At 42.9% G+C, this 19,227-nt stretch overlaps 1 protein-coding gene across 9 annotated transcripts in view; it reads left to right on the top strand.

Annotated features, from left to right (window-relative positions):
- Positions 1-19,227, top strand: part of msi1b (musashi RNA binding protein 1b) — a 27,835-nt gene extending 8,608 nt beyond the window's left edge. For 2 of the 9 annotated variants that reach the window (XM_038704380.1, XM_038704381.1), the window contains exons 3-16: positions 278-318; positions 852-933; positions 1,090-1,174; positions 5,942-5,983; positions 7,776-7,868; positions 11,028-11,076; positions 11,563-11,645; positions 11,739-11,856; positions 13,056-13,136; positions 14,445-14,501; positions 14,874-14,936; positions 16,174-16,325; positions 17,221-17,281; positions 17,367-19,130. In XM_038704380.1, coding sequence (XP_038560308.1) covers positions 278-318; positions 852-933; positions 1,090-1,174; positions 5,942-5,983; positions 7,776-7,868; positions 11,028-11,076; positions 11,563-11,645; positions 11,739-11,856; positions 13,056-13,136; positions 14,445-14,501; positions 14,874-14,936; positions 16,174-16,325; positions 17,221-17,277 — 1,003 coding nt within the window. In that variant the 3' untranslated portion in view covers positions 17,278-17,281; positions 17,367-19,130. Of the gene's footprint in view, positions 1-6; positions 150-277; positions 319-851; positions 934-1,089; positions 1,175-5,941; positions 5,984-7,775; positions 7,869-11,027; positions 11,077-11,562; positions 11,646-11,738; positions 11,857-13,055; positions 13,137-14,444; positions 14,502-14,873; positions 14,937-16,173; positions 16,326-17,220; positions 17,282-17,366 lie in introns of those variants that run through there. The other 7 variants (XM_038704388.1, XM_038704383.1, XM_038704382.1 and 4 more) reach the window with 7 other exon arrangements.

Genomic DNA, 19,227 nt, shown 5'->3' with positions numbered 1-19,227 from the left:
GTAACGGAAAAACTTTTTTTTTTGTATTTAGGGAAAAAAAACTCTCTTTCCTACCTCAGAAACAAACCTGCTATTCTGTGAGAGGACTCTGGTCCGCAGGCAGACCCGCTCACCTCCACACAGAGAGCCTTCATATAAAATCAGAGATGGTACTCTCAAAGTCTGCCTTTACCTGCAGGCTTACACTTTCAAAACCTCAATAACAAGTTTCCACTACAGTGTAAGCCCGTAAATGTTAAACTCCTTTATTATGTTTTATCTTTTTTTCCCCTCACAGCAAAATGTTCATAGGTGGACTCAGCTGGCAAACAACACAAGGTACATCTTTCTTTTTTTTTTGTTAATCACCACCAGTTCTCATAAAATGCCACTATGTGTTTAAAAATCCTGGCATGGATCAGATTGCACTAAGAGAAACTTATTTGGAAAGCTGTATTTCTTAATATTTCTGTTTGCTTACATTGAATTTGTTTATTTGTTTTTGTTTTTTTGAACATGAATCCTTCTCCAGAATGAATGCGCCCATTCAGAACCACCATGGAATGAATAAGGGATTCTTTTAAGCTCATTAAAAAGAAAAAAAATTAACGATTCAGTTTGTTTAAAAAAAAAAAAAAAAAAGCTAAGGGAATTTCAGTTTGAGTTATTGTGTAATTTGTACATTCATCACATGTAATTTCATGTTTGACACATTTAATTGAAAAATGTATGAACTTTGGTGAGGGAAATCTCAGTTGGACTCTGTAGCCAAACTCCTTGCTAATTTTCTGTTAAGAAAGTTGTCATTTCTTGTTAATCTCCTAAATCATCAATGAATGTGTCTTCTTCTCTGCCTTGTTTCGTTTTATCAGAGGGTTTGAAGGAGTACTTCTGCAAGTACGGCGAGGTGAAGGAGTGTATGGTGATGCGAGATCCGGTTACTAAGCGCTCGAGGTGAGGGAGCTGCGAGCCCGGCTTCTCCGCCGGAGCTGAAAGTTTATCTGACCTCCTTGATTCCTCACTGCTCATAACGTATCATTACATGTCAACATCAGTTTCTGTGTCATTAATACCTCTCTCTCTCCCCCCCCCCATCCCTGATGTCTACAGAGGGTTTGGATTCGTCACCTTTGTTGATCAGGCCGGCGTGGATAAAGTTTTGGCCCAAACCAGGCATGAGTTGGACTCCAAAACAGTGAGTTCTCTGTATTTACTTCCCACCACCGGCTAATCCCATTGCTCAGTGTTTGATTAGTGGATTTTCTGATAATCCGCTAGAGAGGCGTAACATTGCTGCATTTTAGTATGTTTACTAAGGTTCCACTATGCTGATGATTTTCTCAAAACCATGTCCGTGTCCGCTGCCACACCTCAGATGTGTGCACGATTCAGCCAGTAGTCGAAAGTGGAGACACAGGGGGAGGATGTGCTCTCTCTTCGCTCTTAAGAAAATCTTCCCCAGTGTCAATTTCCATAGAAACAAGGGGAACCGGACAGGGTTGCTCCCACTGCCTATCTTTGATTTGGTCTGTTGAAACAGTGAACCAAAAGTTTCTTTCTGCTTTTTTGTTTTCTGTCTCAAGGGGGTAGAATTATCCCCCCCCACCTTCTCCCAAAAAAAACGCCTTTCAATAGAACCACAAAATGCAACCTGAAACCATCAAGGTGTGAAAGCAGCATCGAACAAACTCCCCACAGCTTCCTGTTGATCTCAGGAAGAACTGAGAACGTAGCGATGATGAAGTCGGCGTCAGGCCCCTTTCACCTGTGTGGATTGTAACTTAAAATGTATTAATCGCCCGTGTTGCAGTGTGTGTGATTGTGTGTGTCTTTTTGTCAGTAATGAATGTGGGCCAGTCTGGGAACAATGTGGCCCGTTGGTCACCATAGGGACCACTGCCCCCGCCTCTCTCCTCTGTGGGAGTGGTGATGGCTGCGGGTTAGTCACTGTATTGAAATGAGGGTTAGGCGATTTCTTCTTTCCCCCTTTTGTGCTCTGAGCGATGCGCCTTCTCCAATCTATGGAGGAGAAGTGAAATAGCTGGAGAAGGTTGTTTGCCGCTGAAAGTTGCAAGGAAATCGGCATTTTTAAAATCAGCAATGGTGGAAGTTGTTCGATAGAAGAGGAGTCAAGCTGAATTAGTTTTTTCTGTGGTTTCCCCAGTGCCCTACTGCTATAGTGTCACTTGCAGGCACGACAGCTATGACAAGTAGCGCCACCATGGTTGGACGCCACTAACTCGCCATGGGGTTTGTTTCCATAGTGACTCCCCCCCCCACACACAGTTGAAGAATGACTCTGTCACAAAAGACAAAAAAGGGAAGATAACAATGCACATCATTTACAATCATTTCTAGGAGACCAGAAGTCAAGACATGATTACACGATACTGACTGTTTACTCTCACATCGCCTCTTCTGACAAGCAACGAAGTTTATTCACGGAAGACTCCACCCTCTTTTTAATTTGAGCTTGTCCGCTTCACTTGTGCATGTGCGAACGCCGCGCAAAGCCTCGTGGGCCGTGTGGCAGGGCCCCTTGTGGCTGGCAGTTGGGTGTGTCGGCGGCGTTTGGTGGGGGCGGCCTGAGAGAGAGTGTGTGTTTGGCGTGGAGGGCTCAGTGATCAGCCACAGGGGTTTGGATGGTGAGTAGAGTAGTCCTTTTAGACTACTCCCCCTGCGCCCCCCCCCTCTCCCTCTCCCTCATGCTAACAGGTTATCCTGTTAGAGAGGGGAGAGAAAAGTTCTCCAGTGGCAACAGAAAGAATGTGCCATGCTGTGACCGACTGAACCGCTCCGGCACTGGAATTAACAGAGTTTCGCACAGCCCGAGAGGCTAAAGAGCAAATACAGTGCTGCAGAGGAATTTATTGGTACTTATTGTGTTGAAGGACAGATGCGGCCCGGTTTGGACCGGTATAGGAGGGCAGGTTTTACTGTGATTTATGTAGCTGCTGCTCTGTTAGTTGCCCCTCTGGATGCCCTCCCAGCTTCCTGCTATCTGTAAAGTTAGTGACCGCCAATGCAAACTGCACCTTTGTGGGACAAAGTTTCCATTCAATCGCAGCTTTCGAGGTGCACAGCAGAGAGTTTTACAACAAAGTCACACAGCTCTTTGCAGAGTTGCATCAGGCATATTTACCCCCCCCACCCACCCCCACCCCCTCCTCGTTAACCATTTCCATGCTGACCTGAGTGGAAAGAAAGAGGAGTGGGGGCAGGATAACCCCATCTGTGATTAGTATGGCTCTCCTAACTAATAGGATTGGAGTCAACAAGCTTGAGTTGTTCCTCGGAGATTTTGAGTGCTGCCCAATCGTCATGTTGCGTTAAGTGTGTTTCCAGCTCAGGCTGTGACAGGCAGTGCGCTCGGCCAACTGTTGCATAGCTGGGATGTAGTTGGTCAAAGGGGATTGCCCTGATTTCATAAAGCTCTCTTGGTATTAAGTTCAGCTTCTTCCCTGTTACCTTGCTGTGAGCGCGGAGAGGTTCACATGTCTTTATATGGGTGTTTTTTTAACCTCCAGATTCCCTCCAGACACGTTTTATGACTCTGAATGGAATAATAATTTGTTTCTGGTATGTTTATTCCACAAAACAAAGTTAATGTACTCATTTAACTTCACACATGTAGAGCAGCTTCTTCTCTCTTTTTGACAAAATCCAGAATCTGTGAATGTGCAAGTATCAAAGGTGTAACTGCTGGGCACAAGATGTCTCCTACTTTTATTAAAACGTCTCAGTGTATGTGGGCCCGAGGTTTCAAGTTTCTGCTGCCAGACTAGTTGTGTCAGTAAATCATGCTCGTACATAAACGTCTTAAAGTCAGATTTTAGGTAAGTGCAGGGAAACTTCCGGCAGATGAAATGTGAAAACAGCTTTTTAGTGTCAATAAATAACAATAAGAAAAACGTATTTTTGAGCGGAGAGGCACTTTAAAAGCATCTCTTGACTATAATCCACATTTTGTTCGCCCAACGAAACAAAGCGATTTCATTTATACAGCCACTTTATCTGTTTAATGTCCACAATTTCCTCCCCAACGGATGTGCTGCGTGCTACCATGTGTTTGATTTTGTTTGTTTGTGTGTGTGTGTGTGTGTGTGTGTGTGTGTGTGTGTGTGTTTGTTTGTTTTTTTTGAACGTGCACAGGAGTGTTGGACATCAGGAGGGTTGGTGACCGGAGGTGACTATCAGAGTAGTCTAGCCACCATAGAAACTAAACAGTAGACTCTGCATCTGATCCTCCAGTCTTAGCCTATAGTCTTCTCACTCTGCTCTCTAGAACAAAAGACAAAAGACAAAAAAAATAAACAATACAAACTTTCGGTGATCTCAACTCTTATTCAAGTAGAAACAATACTGTTACCCTTACTCTGGTAAACGCATGTGGTTTACCATAGAGGCTCTAGCTCTCTACTGTAGTTCAGCTCTACCCTCTCATGGTTACGGACTAATCTTAGCGCTGTACTGTCTCACCATCTGTTAGTTTAACTGCAGTACAGTGTGGAGTAGTCTAGTTGTTCTGTAGCTCTGTTAGACCAGCATAGACTAATATAGCGGTCTCAAATTCCAATTTTACAGCCTGTCTATGATTGCATCCTCGTGGCATGGTGTGGTGGTTCTCTCTCCAATCTTAACCTTGGTGACGTTCAGTGGGCTCGCCCCCCATTATGTGTAAACTTCTATAGTATTTTGTTTGTTTGTAGTTGTAGAGTTAAGACTAATATAAGAAGTTACGCTGGTCCTTTTTCCCCGGGTGTAAACGTCAGGAACTGCAGGGTAGAGGACGATCCGGATCTACCTGAAAGCGTACGGGATGATGATCGGTCCCGTGTTGTTGTCGTCACTCCCGTCACAAGCTGAGGGGTGGCAAACGCAAACAAACACAAACAAACAAAAATCAGGGGTGGATCAGCTGCCGTTGTGGTTTGATTGACAGCCCCCCTCTCCTCCCGTCCCGTCTTCCTCCCCACTCCTTGGTCCTCTCGCGCTCTTTCCGACACACTTGTCCTCCCCGCTCGGGCTCTCCTCGCCGAGGTGAGGTGTGTTTGTGATTGTAGTGCCCGTGTGAGATTCCAGGAGATCACATGTCACATGGTGGTGACGAGAGAGGCATTGGTTCGCTGGACATTCCCAGGCATTCCACCTGAGCACAGCTGCACACACACACACACACACTTGTGCGTGTTTTTTTACACACAAGGTTGTGACCCTAACCCTAATACAAGTATGTGTAGTAATATTTCAGAGCAAACATCACAAAAGGATGTAAAGTTTCTGTTTTATAGAGTTGTTTCACCCAAACGATGGAAAGAACAGCTGGAGAAAACTAGCCACGCAGGAAGTTTTTAGTTTTCCTATGAGCAAGTTATGAGCATCTGTCTTTTTGATTTTTGCCTTCAATCAATAAAATGTCATTTGTGGTGCTCACAACATTTAAAAACTGACATTTAATAAAACAGAAGCGTTGCCTTTCCAGAAACAATGTTACAGTTACTTTGGATAAATCACATCATTTTCATGTCAGCTACTTTAATGTTCCTATAAAAACCGCTGACAGCGTGCTGTTCAGATAATCCAAAATAATCCATTGCTTCTCGAGAGATTTTTTAAAATATAATTTGTAAATGTTGATCTCTCAGAACCTGAGTAAAACAAAAAATATCTGCATCTAGATACCAGTAGTGAAACATTTTGTAATGTCTTCCATTGATAAATAATTAAAATGCATTATCACCTACTGGACGTCAAATGTATTCTCCTTCATGTCATCTCAAAGCACAGACACTGACATTCAGACACACGTATATGAACAGCAGCGGTGCCTTCAGACCAGGACATAGTCAGAACTTGGTCTACTGTCTGAAGCAGGTTATAATAGCGACAGGTTGCTGGTTCACCTGTGTCATGACACAACACTAACCAGGCCTCTCTTTCTTTTCTGTATTCTCTCCTGTAGATCGATCCAAAGGTTGCATTCCCTCGCAGAGCTCAGCCCAAGGTGAGTCAAAGCGCCTTCTCGTGTGAGTCGTGCGCGCATTGTTTGCAGCCGTTTAGTGTGTGGTGAACGTTTCAGTCTCTTATCGGGGCTAATTCCTCGTAATCTGCTGACCACAAGCAGCGCTGACATCACTGAACTATGTTATGTGATCGTGTGTTAACAAAACGTTCACAAACTTCAGAGACACTCATTACTGTTAAACGCCTGTGTTGTAGATCAGGTACGGTGATCTTAGCCAGTTTGCCTGTTCTGTTAACAACAGCACGGTGTGAAATAGGCAGGACAGCCTAATGAGGCAGGAAGGAATACTGGTAGTGAGTTTGGAGATTTGTCTGTAGCCTTACAGCGTTTGCTTTTAACACAACAGATATGCAAAAATAAATAAATAAAACCGACTGTGTCACAGGTTAGTGCAATGTGTGAAGTGTTCACAAGAATAAAATGGCCAAATGAATAGTTCATAAAAGACCGACATGAATCACTGAAATTGCTTCATTTTTGAATGTAATGTTCATGGACGTCCAATAATGCAGTGCTCTGTGGAAATGAAAGAATGAATCATAGCTGGATTCAAAACAAAGAAAACAAAGATATTAATAAATGGTAATAAATTCTTGAAAGAAAAATATTTAAATTTGCAATAATGTTTTAATGTCACAGTTTGTATCCTGCTAGCACAAAACAGGTTTTCCTTGTATGCTTACTGACAAGCAACTGCATTATACTGTATATTGCATAGTGTCAGTTAATATTGTGATGGATCTCAGACACACGTCCAGTGTTAATGGGTGTAAATCTAGCTGACAACTTGTTTCTTCGTATCTGATTCCTCAGTAAATTTAACTCTGAATGAAAACTGTGCTGTTACATGCTGCTTGGATTCCCCTTTGTGTGGCAAATGTTTCTGTCTTGTCAAAAAGTTGCTATGAAAGAAAGTGGAAGGGATGCAAAAGTAATTACAGGTGCCAAGTGTTTGCTGCACCCAGAATAGGCTTTTTTGTTTGTGTCCAACATGGGAAATTGTGCTTTTTATCCAAATAATGTGTGCGCTGTAAGTCAGCATAGTGAAAGTGCTTAACGCTGCAGTTTACAGATAATGAATAGTACCTGTGCTGTAAAAACACTTTGACACATTTTATTGCTCAAAACAATAAATTTCTCTGATTTACGTAGCTAAAAATATATGTACTGTTATTTGAGAGCTGTTATTTCTTCAGATACCTTTTCTGGGACTTTGTCATTCCTTACACTTCTTGAACTGATGCTTTCATATACACTAACGTTCAAAATTCAGCATAATTACAATTTCATTTGGGTTGATTATCTGAAAATTACAAACACAAAACGTTTTTATTGTCCAAGTTTAGGTTCTACCTAAGAAAGGGAATTTTTCTGCCATTACTCCTCTAAATTAGCTTTTAACAGGAGCATAGTGAGTATAATGATTGTAATTTTGTTTTTATAATTGTATTTCTGAGAACAATTTCTTTTTCTGATTTTTGTGTAGTAACAATTACCGCAGCAGTACAAATTAGCACTGGTGTGTTACTGAGTGATCATTTGGCTACACTTCAGACTAATAATAGAGTAGTTTTTTCCCGGAGTATTAAAGTAGTAGTATGACCTACAATCGTATGTAATTATTGTAACCTTTACAGTACATTTTAGGTCAAAAATACAAGTCGTGCCTGTTGGTGAACTGCTATTTTAAAAGATATATCATTTAATTTAAAATGCTCAGGACGATAACAGATGAAACATTTGTTCATCAGTGCTTTTCCTCCTCTTGCAGTTAGTGACTCGAACCAAGAAGATCTTTGTTGGAGGCCTTTCAGTGAACACAACCATCGAGGACGTGAAACAGTACTTTGACCAGTTTGGGAAGGTGAGTGATGTTTAAGAGAGTGTTGTTGAAGATGTCTGGACACATGTGGTGAATTTGTTAGAGGGAATAGCAGCAATAATGATCAGAATCGAAATAATGGATTTCTGTGTCCGTTTATAACGGACTCACATACGTTTGTCTTGTCTGCATGAGTGCAGAAAGAAATCAACAGCTTAGAAACACGTAGTACCACATCCCACCAGCTCAGCCGAGTCTGATTCACCGCAAATTCTCTGAGAAAAACTTCACTTGGATTCGAGCGACCGCCTGGAAGTGAAGGGGTTACCGCGAGGAGGAGGGCGAGAAAACGCTTGGAGAGGGTAGGAAGGGAAAAATAACGAGGCTGAGAGGCTCCGGCAGCAGCAGGCGAAGTTCGGGGGACTAGAAGAGGGAGCGAGGAGAGAGAGAGAGAGAGAGAGAGAGAGAGGAGGGAGGGGGGGAGAAAAGTTTTGTAGTGAGTGTGTGGTGATGGAGAGGAAGGAGGAGGGATTATCAGAATCTGAATTAATCTGATGTAACAGCTGCTCCTACCCACAACCCCCTCCTGGCCCGTTACCGTGGTGACCTGGCTTGCCCATTGTCCCCCAAGTAATTCTGTGGGTAAGGGGGTTTTGTTCTGAAGGAGGAGGGATGAGGTGGTGTGTTCGGCTAGGGTGGAGGTGGGTGGGGGGTGGAGGTGGAGGGGGGTGGTTAGCATGAGTGTTGGATTGGGGTCAACTAAGGAGTTTGGTAACAATAAATACAATGTTAAAAAAAAAAAAACTGCAAACTTCAGCCTTCATTTTCTTAATGCGTTTGTTTTCCGTATAAAGTTTTGTCCAAGTTTTTGTATTCTGAAAGACACGAGGCAGAGAACAGATGACGGGCTAACAAAGGCCCCAACAAGGGAGAGAGGACGAGGGCCTGATTGAGAGAGGTTTGTGTAGGCGTAAGAGAGGGAACTGGGGCAAAGATGGGGGGTATGTGTGTGTGTGTTTGTGTGTGTGTGTGTGTGTGTGGTGGGGGGCATTATGCCTCTGTACAAAGCTAGACAAATATTTTGCTCAGAAGTTATCTGCATACTGGAAGTTTCTGGGTTGTTCGCACTCCTAAATGTGTCTTCTGATGTGAAACTGACCGTCATGTGTGATTGAAGTGCTGTGTGAGTTTTTGGTTGATCTTGTGCAAAAAAAACAACAACAACAACAAAACAGAACAAAAAAACTTATTCAGAAAACTGCAGGTGGACAGTCTCCACCTCAAGCCCTTGAAACTTTTAAAAGTCTTAACGTGTGGAGCATCTGTTTTAGCCGCCGCGTTTCCAACTGCGTGGCACTTCATATTCAGCGGCGAAGCTTTGGCCTCGAGTTTCCCTGTGCTCCCTCCTCAATCATAATATCTAGATGAATTTTGCCGAGAGAGATATCGAGGGATGGACGGTGAAATGTAGGCTCCAGCCATCCATGGAAGTTCCTGATTAGACTGCCTCACTGGACCTTTTGTGTCCCATCCTGGTGAGGACAAAGGAGCGCAGAGAGGGATGGGCAGGGGATAACAGGGAAGATGAGAGGTGGGGAAAAAAGGATAAGAGGGAATATTGTCCGGCGGTACGCCATTAAAATGCCAAGTGTTTGAAATATCAAGCAATGATGTGCAATTAACTCAGTGGGAAACACCAGCGTTGATGTGATGTTTTGATCGCGTCCTCCAGGGCGATGGTGAGTCGTTTCAGTTCACGTTGGGATTGTGTAGGCTCCTGTGTGTTTGCCTTGTTAAGTAAAGGATTTTAGCTTGAATTTAGATCTCTAGCATGAATCACAAAGTGCGCTGTGGGTGTTGCTGTCTTCCTGACCCCATGCTCTCAATCTGAGGAGTCTCTACTGTCAGGCCTCTTGGATAAAAGTGTCAGCTAAATGGCGAAAATGAAGAGTGTTTTCGCAGTGACAGAGAGCTGGACATGTTGCAGGCGTCCAGCAAATGTCAGGCTGGAAGGAAGCAGTGACTTGAGAGGCATCAGAGTAACAGGTCCCCTTTCACACTGACACTCCTCACTCACCTTTGACCTTTCTGTAGGCAAACTGCCCTTGGGGGTCCACACATGCACACAACACTCACACTGAGTATGTGTGAGTATGTGACTATGACAAATTGTTCAGTGGACCATATCCAGTAAACTTATTATAGACCAAGAGCACAGATTAATTTACCAAATGTTTATTTGGGCCTCCGTGTGCAGACTGGAGTATAAACATGTCAGCTTGTGACAAGAGAGAGGAGGAGAAAAAAAACAGCACAACTTTGACATAAGAAACTGTGTGTGTGTGTAGAATAGGCACCTGTGTCTTTGCGCTATAAAAGGGAGGCCGGGCCGGAGGGAGAGGTCAAAAGGAGAAGAGGAGGAGGAATTATGGCTGACTGTGCCAACAAACAAAGCCTCCAGGCCTCTTTGTTCTCCCTCTCCCTCTCTCTTTGTCTCTTCTTTCTCCTCCCTTTCCACTTTGACCCAATCTTTTTTTTTTCTTTCTCTCTCTTACAGAACTCTCTGTGCTCTCTTTCGACATATCTCCACCTGTCGCTATTCCTCCCGCTATCAGCTCTCCCCTCTCATCGAGTCTCCACCTGCCCACAGGATTCACCTTTCGGCTTGTGACTGGCTGCTTTTTTCTTTGTGTGTGTGTGTGTGTGTGTGTGTGTGTGTGTGTGTCAGTGTTTCTCTCTTTGCTGCCCTCTTTGTCTCACTGGCACTCTCCCACTATTCATAAAGCATATTTGATGTTGGCTCGAGCTCTTTTATATGGACTTTTTGTACAGTTGCCATGGGAATGTCAAACTTTGGAGGGGAAAAAGGCGGCGGATTATGGGCTGTCTGTGAGAAGGATTGTGACCAGGGCAGTTTAGCAGCAAACACAACTTCCATGCCACCCATTATGTCTGTTAGCCCTACAGCACCAGGGCTTGCTGTACAGTATTTCTTCGTATTTTCCTCTCGCTGCCCCCTCCGCCTCCTCTTTGTAACCTGTCGCTCGTCTCCAGTCCCCTCCCTCCTACCCCTCCTTTCTGTCCATCTGTTGCCGAGCCTTCTTGCAGAACTTGAGAAGGGCTGAGGTCAGGCAATATGCCGCGTGGCAAGAGAGATACAGAGCGCCGCCTAAAAAACTGTGTTGTTTGTCTCCCCCCCAGGTCGACGATGCCATGCTCATGTTCGACAAGACCACCAACCGGCACAGAGGTGAGTCTGGACTGACCCCGCTCTATGTCCATTCATTCCCTACACCTCTCCTTCTCCTCGTCAATATGCTGCTCTTCCTCCAGTCCTTCCAGGGTATCTATTGATCCCCCTCCACCGCCCCCCCACAGGCCTCCTTCCTGTGGGCTGAGCTGGAGGAGACGAACAGGGCTAGTCTAATTAGCCAGTCCGTTAATCTGGATCAGGATAAAGCCTCCTCAAGCACCTCCTCCCCTCCCTGGGACTGATCGATTATGACAGCCTACCAGCTTCGCTCTGGGCCTTCTGGCCAGGAAGGGAGGGAAAAAAGGATGAGTGCAGAATAGCGGCATTGAAAGGTGGGGGGGAGGGATGGGGGGGGCAAAAGTGTTAAGCGGCTATTACAGCACTGATTACTGGAGACTATTAGCTGCACAGAAAGGCCTACTGTCTGAATCCACCATACTGTGTCAAATGTTCCTACTCATGAACTTGCCCTGTCCTCACCAGGGTTTGGCTTTGTGACGTTCGAGAACGAGGATGTGGTGGAGAAAGTCTGTGAGATCCACTTCCATGAGATCAACAACAAAATGGTGAGCAGCTTGATGTGCGCTCTGAGACGCTCCCAACACCGCCACCTTATTGAGAGACTAGAAGCGCTGATTTTATTTTTTGCCTGGAAACAGGTGGAGTGCAAGAAAGCTCAGCCCAAGGAGGTGATGTCCCCCACGGGCTCAGCCAGGGGGCGCTCTCGTGTGATGCCCTATGGAATGGACGCCTTCATGCTGGGCATTGGTATGCTGGGTAAGGCAGTATTGATTAGGGCAGGAAGGATGTGGCTGCGCACATGAACCTGACAATAACTATTCCTGCACTAAGGCCGCAGCTGCCTTAAAGGTCACATATGGCCTCATGGGGAGAAAGCTGACCACTTAACTGGGCTGCTTGACTCAGCTCTCAGCTCTCCACCTTAATTATCTAGACCTTAGACTTTAGATGTAATCAAAAAAATCTACTGTCTGAGGGAGTGTTTTTTTTTTTTTTTTTTTTTTAAATTGTCAATATCTGCACTACTAATTAGCCGGATACGTTTTAGTTAATAGATACTGCTTGATTCACTCTCCACCTGTTTAGTGTTGCACTTCCAGATAGTTTTGGGACTCACAGGTGCGAGATTAAAAAACAGAACGGTTAAAAGAGACACATCAGAAGCCGAAATGATCCTGACTCTTGGTCCGCACAGTTTGGGTCAAGCTCCAAAAACTCTGGTTCCTACATTACCCATAATGCAAACCCCAGAAACACCATACCTCTAGTAACGAGGGCTTTCTGTTCAAACTTTTTAACTTTGGAAATCTCGCGCCACATGTTAGAGTCGGTATTTCCCATGACGAGTAAAGTGTGAAGGCCCTTTAACATTTCTGGCTCTTGTCATCGCCTCGAACATAATCCTCTGTGTGGTCAACACTTATATTGTACTCACAGTAGTCAGGACCTGATTGTGCATGTGAAGCTAAACTTGCCACGCCGATGCTACCACCTACCGTTCAGTCTGAGAACAACACTTTAGTATTTAAGAGCTTTGATTTAGACAGCGTATATTAGGGGATGGGCAATCGTACTTGTTTAAATTATTTGTGGTACTCGTAATATGCTCAGAGGTCAGTACTCCAGGTGTTATACAAAGAAAAGAAAATCCCTGTGTAGTGTGCACTGCTGAGAGTGAAACAGGAGACAAAGACAGTGCAGCTGCGGCAGCTCTGTTCTTGTGAAGAAATCCAGACCACAGGTGTAGAATATCACCCACCTGCATGTCACCGACTGTACCACGCGTCACTGTTAGGGGGCAGCACAGCCACACACCTGTTACTCTCGTTTGTGTCAAGTATTTCCTTTTTGAACACCTCAGCGAATCTTGTTTGTCTCCTAACTCTGCATATGTGCAAATGTTTTTTGTGGTGTTTTCAGTGATCCAGATGTTAACAGTGATTTTGCTTCCACAGGTTATCCAGGCTTCCAGACAGCAACCTACACTAGTCGGAGCTATGCTGGCATCACTCCTGGATATACCTACCAGTTCCCTGGTAATCACAGCACACTTTCTGTTCCTGATACAGTTGTTTCTGTCACATTAACTGAGAGAAAAATACACAGCCATATTTAGTTAGCAGGTGCAAGTGTTCAAGCAGTGATGGATGAGACATAAAAGAACATTTGGAAAAGGAGGTTGCCTCTTTTTATGCAATAAAAAAATCATCCTGGTGTCTTTTATAGCCTAAACACATTTAAACATACATTTAGTGATTGAAGGGAGTCAACATTATTTAAAGAAATTAATATGACACTTGTGCACGCTGTAAACTTGATTAAACTTACATGGCTCCTTGTTTCAATAGGAAGTAATGTTATGTGCGGGGAACTGTACATAGTTCACAGCTATGCTAGCAGCTTTGTGTGGCTGTGCTTAATTGTAAGGTCAGTATGCTAACATGCTGACGTTTTGTAGGTAATGTTTTGAAGGTTCATGTTAGCATGGTAACATTTGCTAATTAGCACTAACCTTCTTCAAAAAATCCTTCAACCTCGTGACGGCGCTAGAGTAAACCAAAGTAAAGTCACCAAAGTCAGTAGGAGTCACCCTGTTGGAAACATGCATGTTTTTACTAAATTTCATGGCAATCCACCTAATAGTTGTGGGAATAATTCAGTGGTGGACAGACCGACAGGACCATCCATAAAGCCACGATGCAGCGTGGAGAAATATATTTTCATTCCCTGAGCAGCAAATAAAAACATGTTAAATGAAGTATAGCCATTTCAAGTGAAAAAAGGAGGATTTTGGTGCCAATGCTCTTACGAATAGATAAATAAACTTAATCCTGGGTGTGAACTGACAGTAGAAAATACAAACATGTCACAAATACAAACATGTTTCCATAGAAGCACGAGAAACACTGAGTGTAAATGGCTGCTTGTAAATATCAGGGAGTGGAATTGCATCTCTTTAACAAGTGTGTGTGCGTGCATGAAGTTAATCTGTCAGTAAATTTTTTAAATTAAATGTTTTACATATTCTTAAAATCAACACACACGCTTGAATTGACATTATTAATTTGTGTGACAAAAATTGTAACATCTGCTGTATTTCTTGCTATTCTGTAATGATTTTTAACGCTACTTTATGGACCATAAAAAACGTTCTTCCATTCCTGTTTACATTTCTCAAACCCTGTGAATGCCTTCATGTACTCTCCATACCTCCAGCCCTCACCTCTGAGGTGTATCCCTGCCGGTGTGCGAGTGTGTGTGTGTGTGTGTGTGTGTGTGTGTGTGTTCTCCTTGCTGGCGGCCGTGGTGTGTGTCTCAACAGCACTCTGATGTTTCTGTTTTAGAGTTCCACTTAGAGAGGACTCCCCTTCTGACTTCACCCCACCCCCCTGAGCTCACAGGTCAGTCAGTCCCTCCTCTGGACTTTACAAGCAGCATGTTGTCAGTCTGCCACATGCCACGTTAGCACCAACACATGATCACTCTTTGGTCTGCATGTTTGTGTTTGTCAGTCCTCCTCGGTCTCTATCTGAAGGCAGGATTGCTGACAGTAATGAGGAAGTTTTAATCGCTCACTTTAAAGGCTCCCTCCGGTGACCTCATCAAACGCTCTTATAAACAGTACTTTACTTCTACGTCCTTGTATTCACAAGGCTTGGATGAAAGTTTATGGGGTCACTGGAGTCAGACTTTTAAGTTATGTTGTTAGTTAGTGGTTAACTGTTTGCACACCATCATATTTAACATGAATCTTTTCTTTTATGACTCTTTAGCCATTCCTCTCACAGCATATGGACCAATGGCAGCGGCAGCGGCAGCAGCAGCAGTAGTTAGAGGTACATCCCACTTTAAACAGAATCACTTTGACATTGTCTGACATTTGGGGGCAGTGGAATCAAGCTGGAAAAGCAACACAGATAAACTGTATTATCGCCTTTTGAGTTGATAAAGGCGAACAGTTGCTGATTTCCACATCCCGCAGATGCAGAACAACATTATTATTCATTTTGAGTCATGTGTCTGGCCAACTAACAAATGAGTTAATTTTCCTTTTAGCTTCAGTGTTGGTCTCCAACAACTCCTGAGCCTACACCCACACAACTACGTTTTTGTTTTAAAATGCGTTAACGCTGCTGTCCACCTGAGAAGTTTGAAAACGCTGCTTCCCCGTTTTCGTTTTAAAACTTCAGTGCAGCGTATTAGTGCGCACAGGCGAAAACGTGGTGATGCAGACACTCACCTTTGGCTTCCAAACTATGTTTTTGTTTTGGCATAAAATAGTTTGTACTGTGTAAAATAGCACTACTGTGCATGTCACCCTATTTGCTTTGTGACTTTGTGTCTGTTTTCCGCCGCTATAGTCGCTTTGTACTCCCGTGTTACTTTCAGTAAGAGTTCCACCTCGTGGTCAGCCCCTGCAAAAAAATCTCTGGTGTTGGTTTTCGTCATTGCTCTTGTAGCACTGTCTTCTTTAGCCAAATCTTCTGCTTCCTGTATACCATGTGCATGCCAAGAGATCGGTTCTGAGACGCAGCTGAAACGCTGGTGTGGACAGAAAATGTTTTAAAACAAAAACGTAGTAGTGTGGATGTTGCCTGAGGGAAATATCGGGCTCTTTAGGTCTTAAATGCTCCACTATCTTCCACACCTAGCTGCTAACTTTGTCCATCAGCCATTAGATGCTAGGCAGGCAATGTCAGTTTTTAGAGCTTTTACCGTGACTGAAACAATGCTGATGAGAGGAGTGACATTGAAACAGAACAGTAAAGTTCCCGTAAAACCAAAACAATGACCTAAAAGATGCTGAAATGCTCCCTAGAGCTGATGGGATCTACACTGTGACACCTTTGAAGCTACGTTTGAAACCATTGTTATTATAGGAATATTTATTATAGCTAATTTAAAAAGGCATATATGTATAATCATTCACATATAAAGAATTTCATGAATTTTATATAAGAAAACGTAAGATTTATTGTTTGTAAAGTATCTACCTATGAAGCCCTTGAGCCTTGTGGATGTTTTAGCAGGTAAAACTTTACATTGTTGTTGTTTCTTTTGTTTTACTTTTAGGCTCCAACCGGGGCTCAGCTGGATTTTTAGGTACAAGCAGCCCGGGCCCGATGGCAGACCTGTATGGCGCAGCCAGTCAAGAGTCTGCGGTCAGCAGTTACCTCAGCGCTGCCAGCCCCGCCCCAAGCACTGGATTCAGCCATAGTTTGGGGGTGAGATGACCTTTCTACTGATTTTTTTATTTTCATTTTTATATGGTGGGGTAGGGGGGCTTTCTGGGGCAGCAGAGGAAATTTAAAGCAATAGTTTAACATTTTGGGAAATCGCTTTCTTGCAGAGTGTTAGCTGAGAAGATTAATATCACTCTTATATTTCCTTTAAATATGAAGCTACAGCCAGCAGCTGGTTAGCTTAGCTTAGCATAAATACTTGCAACAGAGGGAAGCAGCTAGTCTGGCTTTGTCCAAAGGTGACTAAATCGGCCCTCCAAGCACACGAGCAGAGACTTCAGGGAGTTACTTTGTCCGGTTAAAAAATCTAATAAATAAAAAAATACTGAAAATCACAACCTGTCACTTTTACACTTTTAACAGATAAACAAACAAGATGTGATGTTATTTGTTGGAAGTGCTGGAAGGCAGCATTTGTTACCTTTGGACAGAGCCAGGCTCGCCGATTCCCCCCATTTTTGTGCTAAGCTAAGCTAACTAGCTGATGGCTGCAGCATTATATTTAACAGCTAATAACATGAGAGCGGTATCGATCCTCTCATCCAACTTTCCACAAGAAGCCTAATGAGCCCAAAATATCAAAGTATTGCTTTGACATTCGTGCTGTAAAAAAAAACAAGAAGAGCAAACATTTATCAATACATTTTCCACCATGGCCAAGTGTGAAACCTTTTTTGTTTGTCAGCTTGAATGCTTGCTCCCACATAACTATAAATGTGTACTAAATTACTAAAACTTTTTACTAAATTACTATACATTTGTACTTAATTGTCTTTTTTTTTTTTTTTTTACTAAATTACTAAAACTTTTTACTAAATTACTATACATTTGTACTTAATTGTCATAATTTGTTACTAAATTACTAAATTACTAAAAGTTTGTACTCCCACAGGGCCCTTTGATCGCCACGGCCTTCACTAACGGCTACCACTGAGAGTGTAAGTCATCTTCTTGTTTTAAACCTAGCGTATACGTTTCATTACTGACTAACCTGTGAGTAATCCAGGTGGTTTCTTGTGTCAGTGCAGAGCTGTAGACTGAGAGCTGGAAGGAGTTGAAGCTGCTTTGGAGCTGATCTGGCCTGTCTCGGTCCAGTCCACCTCTCTGGCTGGGGCAGCTGAACCCCTCCACCCTGGTGTCAGCCTGAACCCAGCCAACCCTACTGACGCCTCACTAAACTCCACCTCCTGAGAAAATAAAAGAAGAAGAAAAAAACGTCACGAAAGGAGTGAAAATGGTTATCACTACATGTAATAGCAACACATAAAGATGCTGTATTTTTAGTGTTTTGTTTTTTTATGTTGTTATGTTTCACCTTGCTGTTTTTTTTTTTTTTTGTGATGGCTGCGTTGTTTCTTTATCTGTTTTGACTGTGTTTTATTGGGTTATTTGACCTCAGAACCTGATCTCTCTGAGAAAAGAGGAGAAAAAAAATCTCCAAGTGAAGCTTGTTTGAAGGTCAGGAGCTGTACTTTGTACTGGAAAACTGTATATTTGTCACTAGTTCATACTGAATTTTAACAAAAACATTTGTGATTAATACTATTTCTTGAAAATGTGTCACAAAGTGTATATCTTGGTAGGTTTTTAACAAAGACTTGATACACTAACAAAGGTCAGATGACAAAGGTCATTAGTCACAGTTACAGAATAGGCCTACATGAGCTGTACAATTTTGTAAAATATTGTAAATATGACTGGTTTCTGCGGGGGCTGCGCTAATTTTTGTGTCTGGGAGGTGGGAGGCTTTTGGAGAAATGGCACAATTGTTTCTTTCATCAATCCTTATGTGTTGGAAAGCTTGACTGTTACGTATCATAGTGTCACGTGGAGGTCAAGGACATTTGAGTACGTTTCAGTCAGTCTGTCTGTGTCACACCAGCCATAAACTGTAATCTTCTCCAGGCATTTATTAAGGATGTGATGATTTGATTCTGTTACTGCGTTTAAAAGCTGCCTCAGAGTTGAAGCACTTTCAGCTTTGTGTTCAGCAGGAGAGAAGCTGAGTCTGGAACAACACTTTACTTTTTGGGGATAAATGGGTGTAAAAAATGCTCCTCTATCAGGAGAGGAAAAAACATGCTGTTTTCTTACTTTTGTCATATTGTTGTTTTAACTGTAATTTTCAATATGTGATGATTGTTTGTGAAGGAAAATGAAGGACTAGTGTGCAGGCGCAGTCATGCACAGGTAACACTGTTGTGACTGAATCTATCTGCAGGTTGTGCTGATTTTTGCGTGAGCATGACATATGGTTTTATACACATTGGTTTCCAATGTGCTGTTTGTTTTTGTTTTTTTTTTGGAAGGGGGGGGGGTTGTACCTCAGTTGCAAATGTGAAATTTTAATCAGACTTATTTTGTTATTATATTAACATCTATGTAAAAGTGTGGATGGTTAAACCTTTTTGAAAGGTGGTGTTTGTAACAGGAAGAGGCGAGTGGGGGTCTTATTAACTCTTGTTTACCTGTCAACACTCCCACCCAGCACCCACCACCACCAATCCATCACTGCATATCCACTGGAGGTCACATACTGTAGCAATGTGACAGCTATTTTTAGACCAAAACATTTATGTTCAGAGCTACTAGGATGTTGCACTGGCAGATCACAATAAATGTGTTTTCCTTTGAATGTTAGCTTAAGAACAAAGCACCCTCATCTACAAAGTACCAGGTTTTTACATTTTGATGATACACTCGCTCACACTGCTGCGGGGGCTACCACGGTAGTTCATACTTTGATGCTCTTTTCACTGAAAAATAACAATCTTGTCAACACTGTAACATTTTTCTGATTTTCTTTTTTTTCCCTGTCAAGTTTATTCCTTATGGAGAAAAAAACACTTTTTAAAAATTCCTAATAAATTATTTTAAAACATTC

Source organism: Micropterus salmoides, unplaced genomic scaffold (assembly GCF_014851395.1).
Source record: "Micropterus salmoides isolate LMB-PRFRI ecotype aquatic unplaced genomic scaffold, ASM1485139v1 Ms_hic_scaffold_7, whole genome shotgun sequence".
NCBI classification, from domain to species: domain Eukaryota; kingdom Metazoa; phylum Chordata; class Actinopteri; order Centrarchiformes; family Centrarchidae; genus Micropterus; species Micropterus salmoides.
Note: the sequence above shows the minus strand (reverse complement) of the source record. Positions and strands in the feature narration are given on the sequence as shown.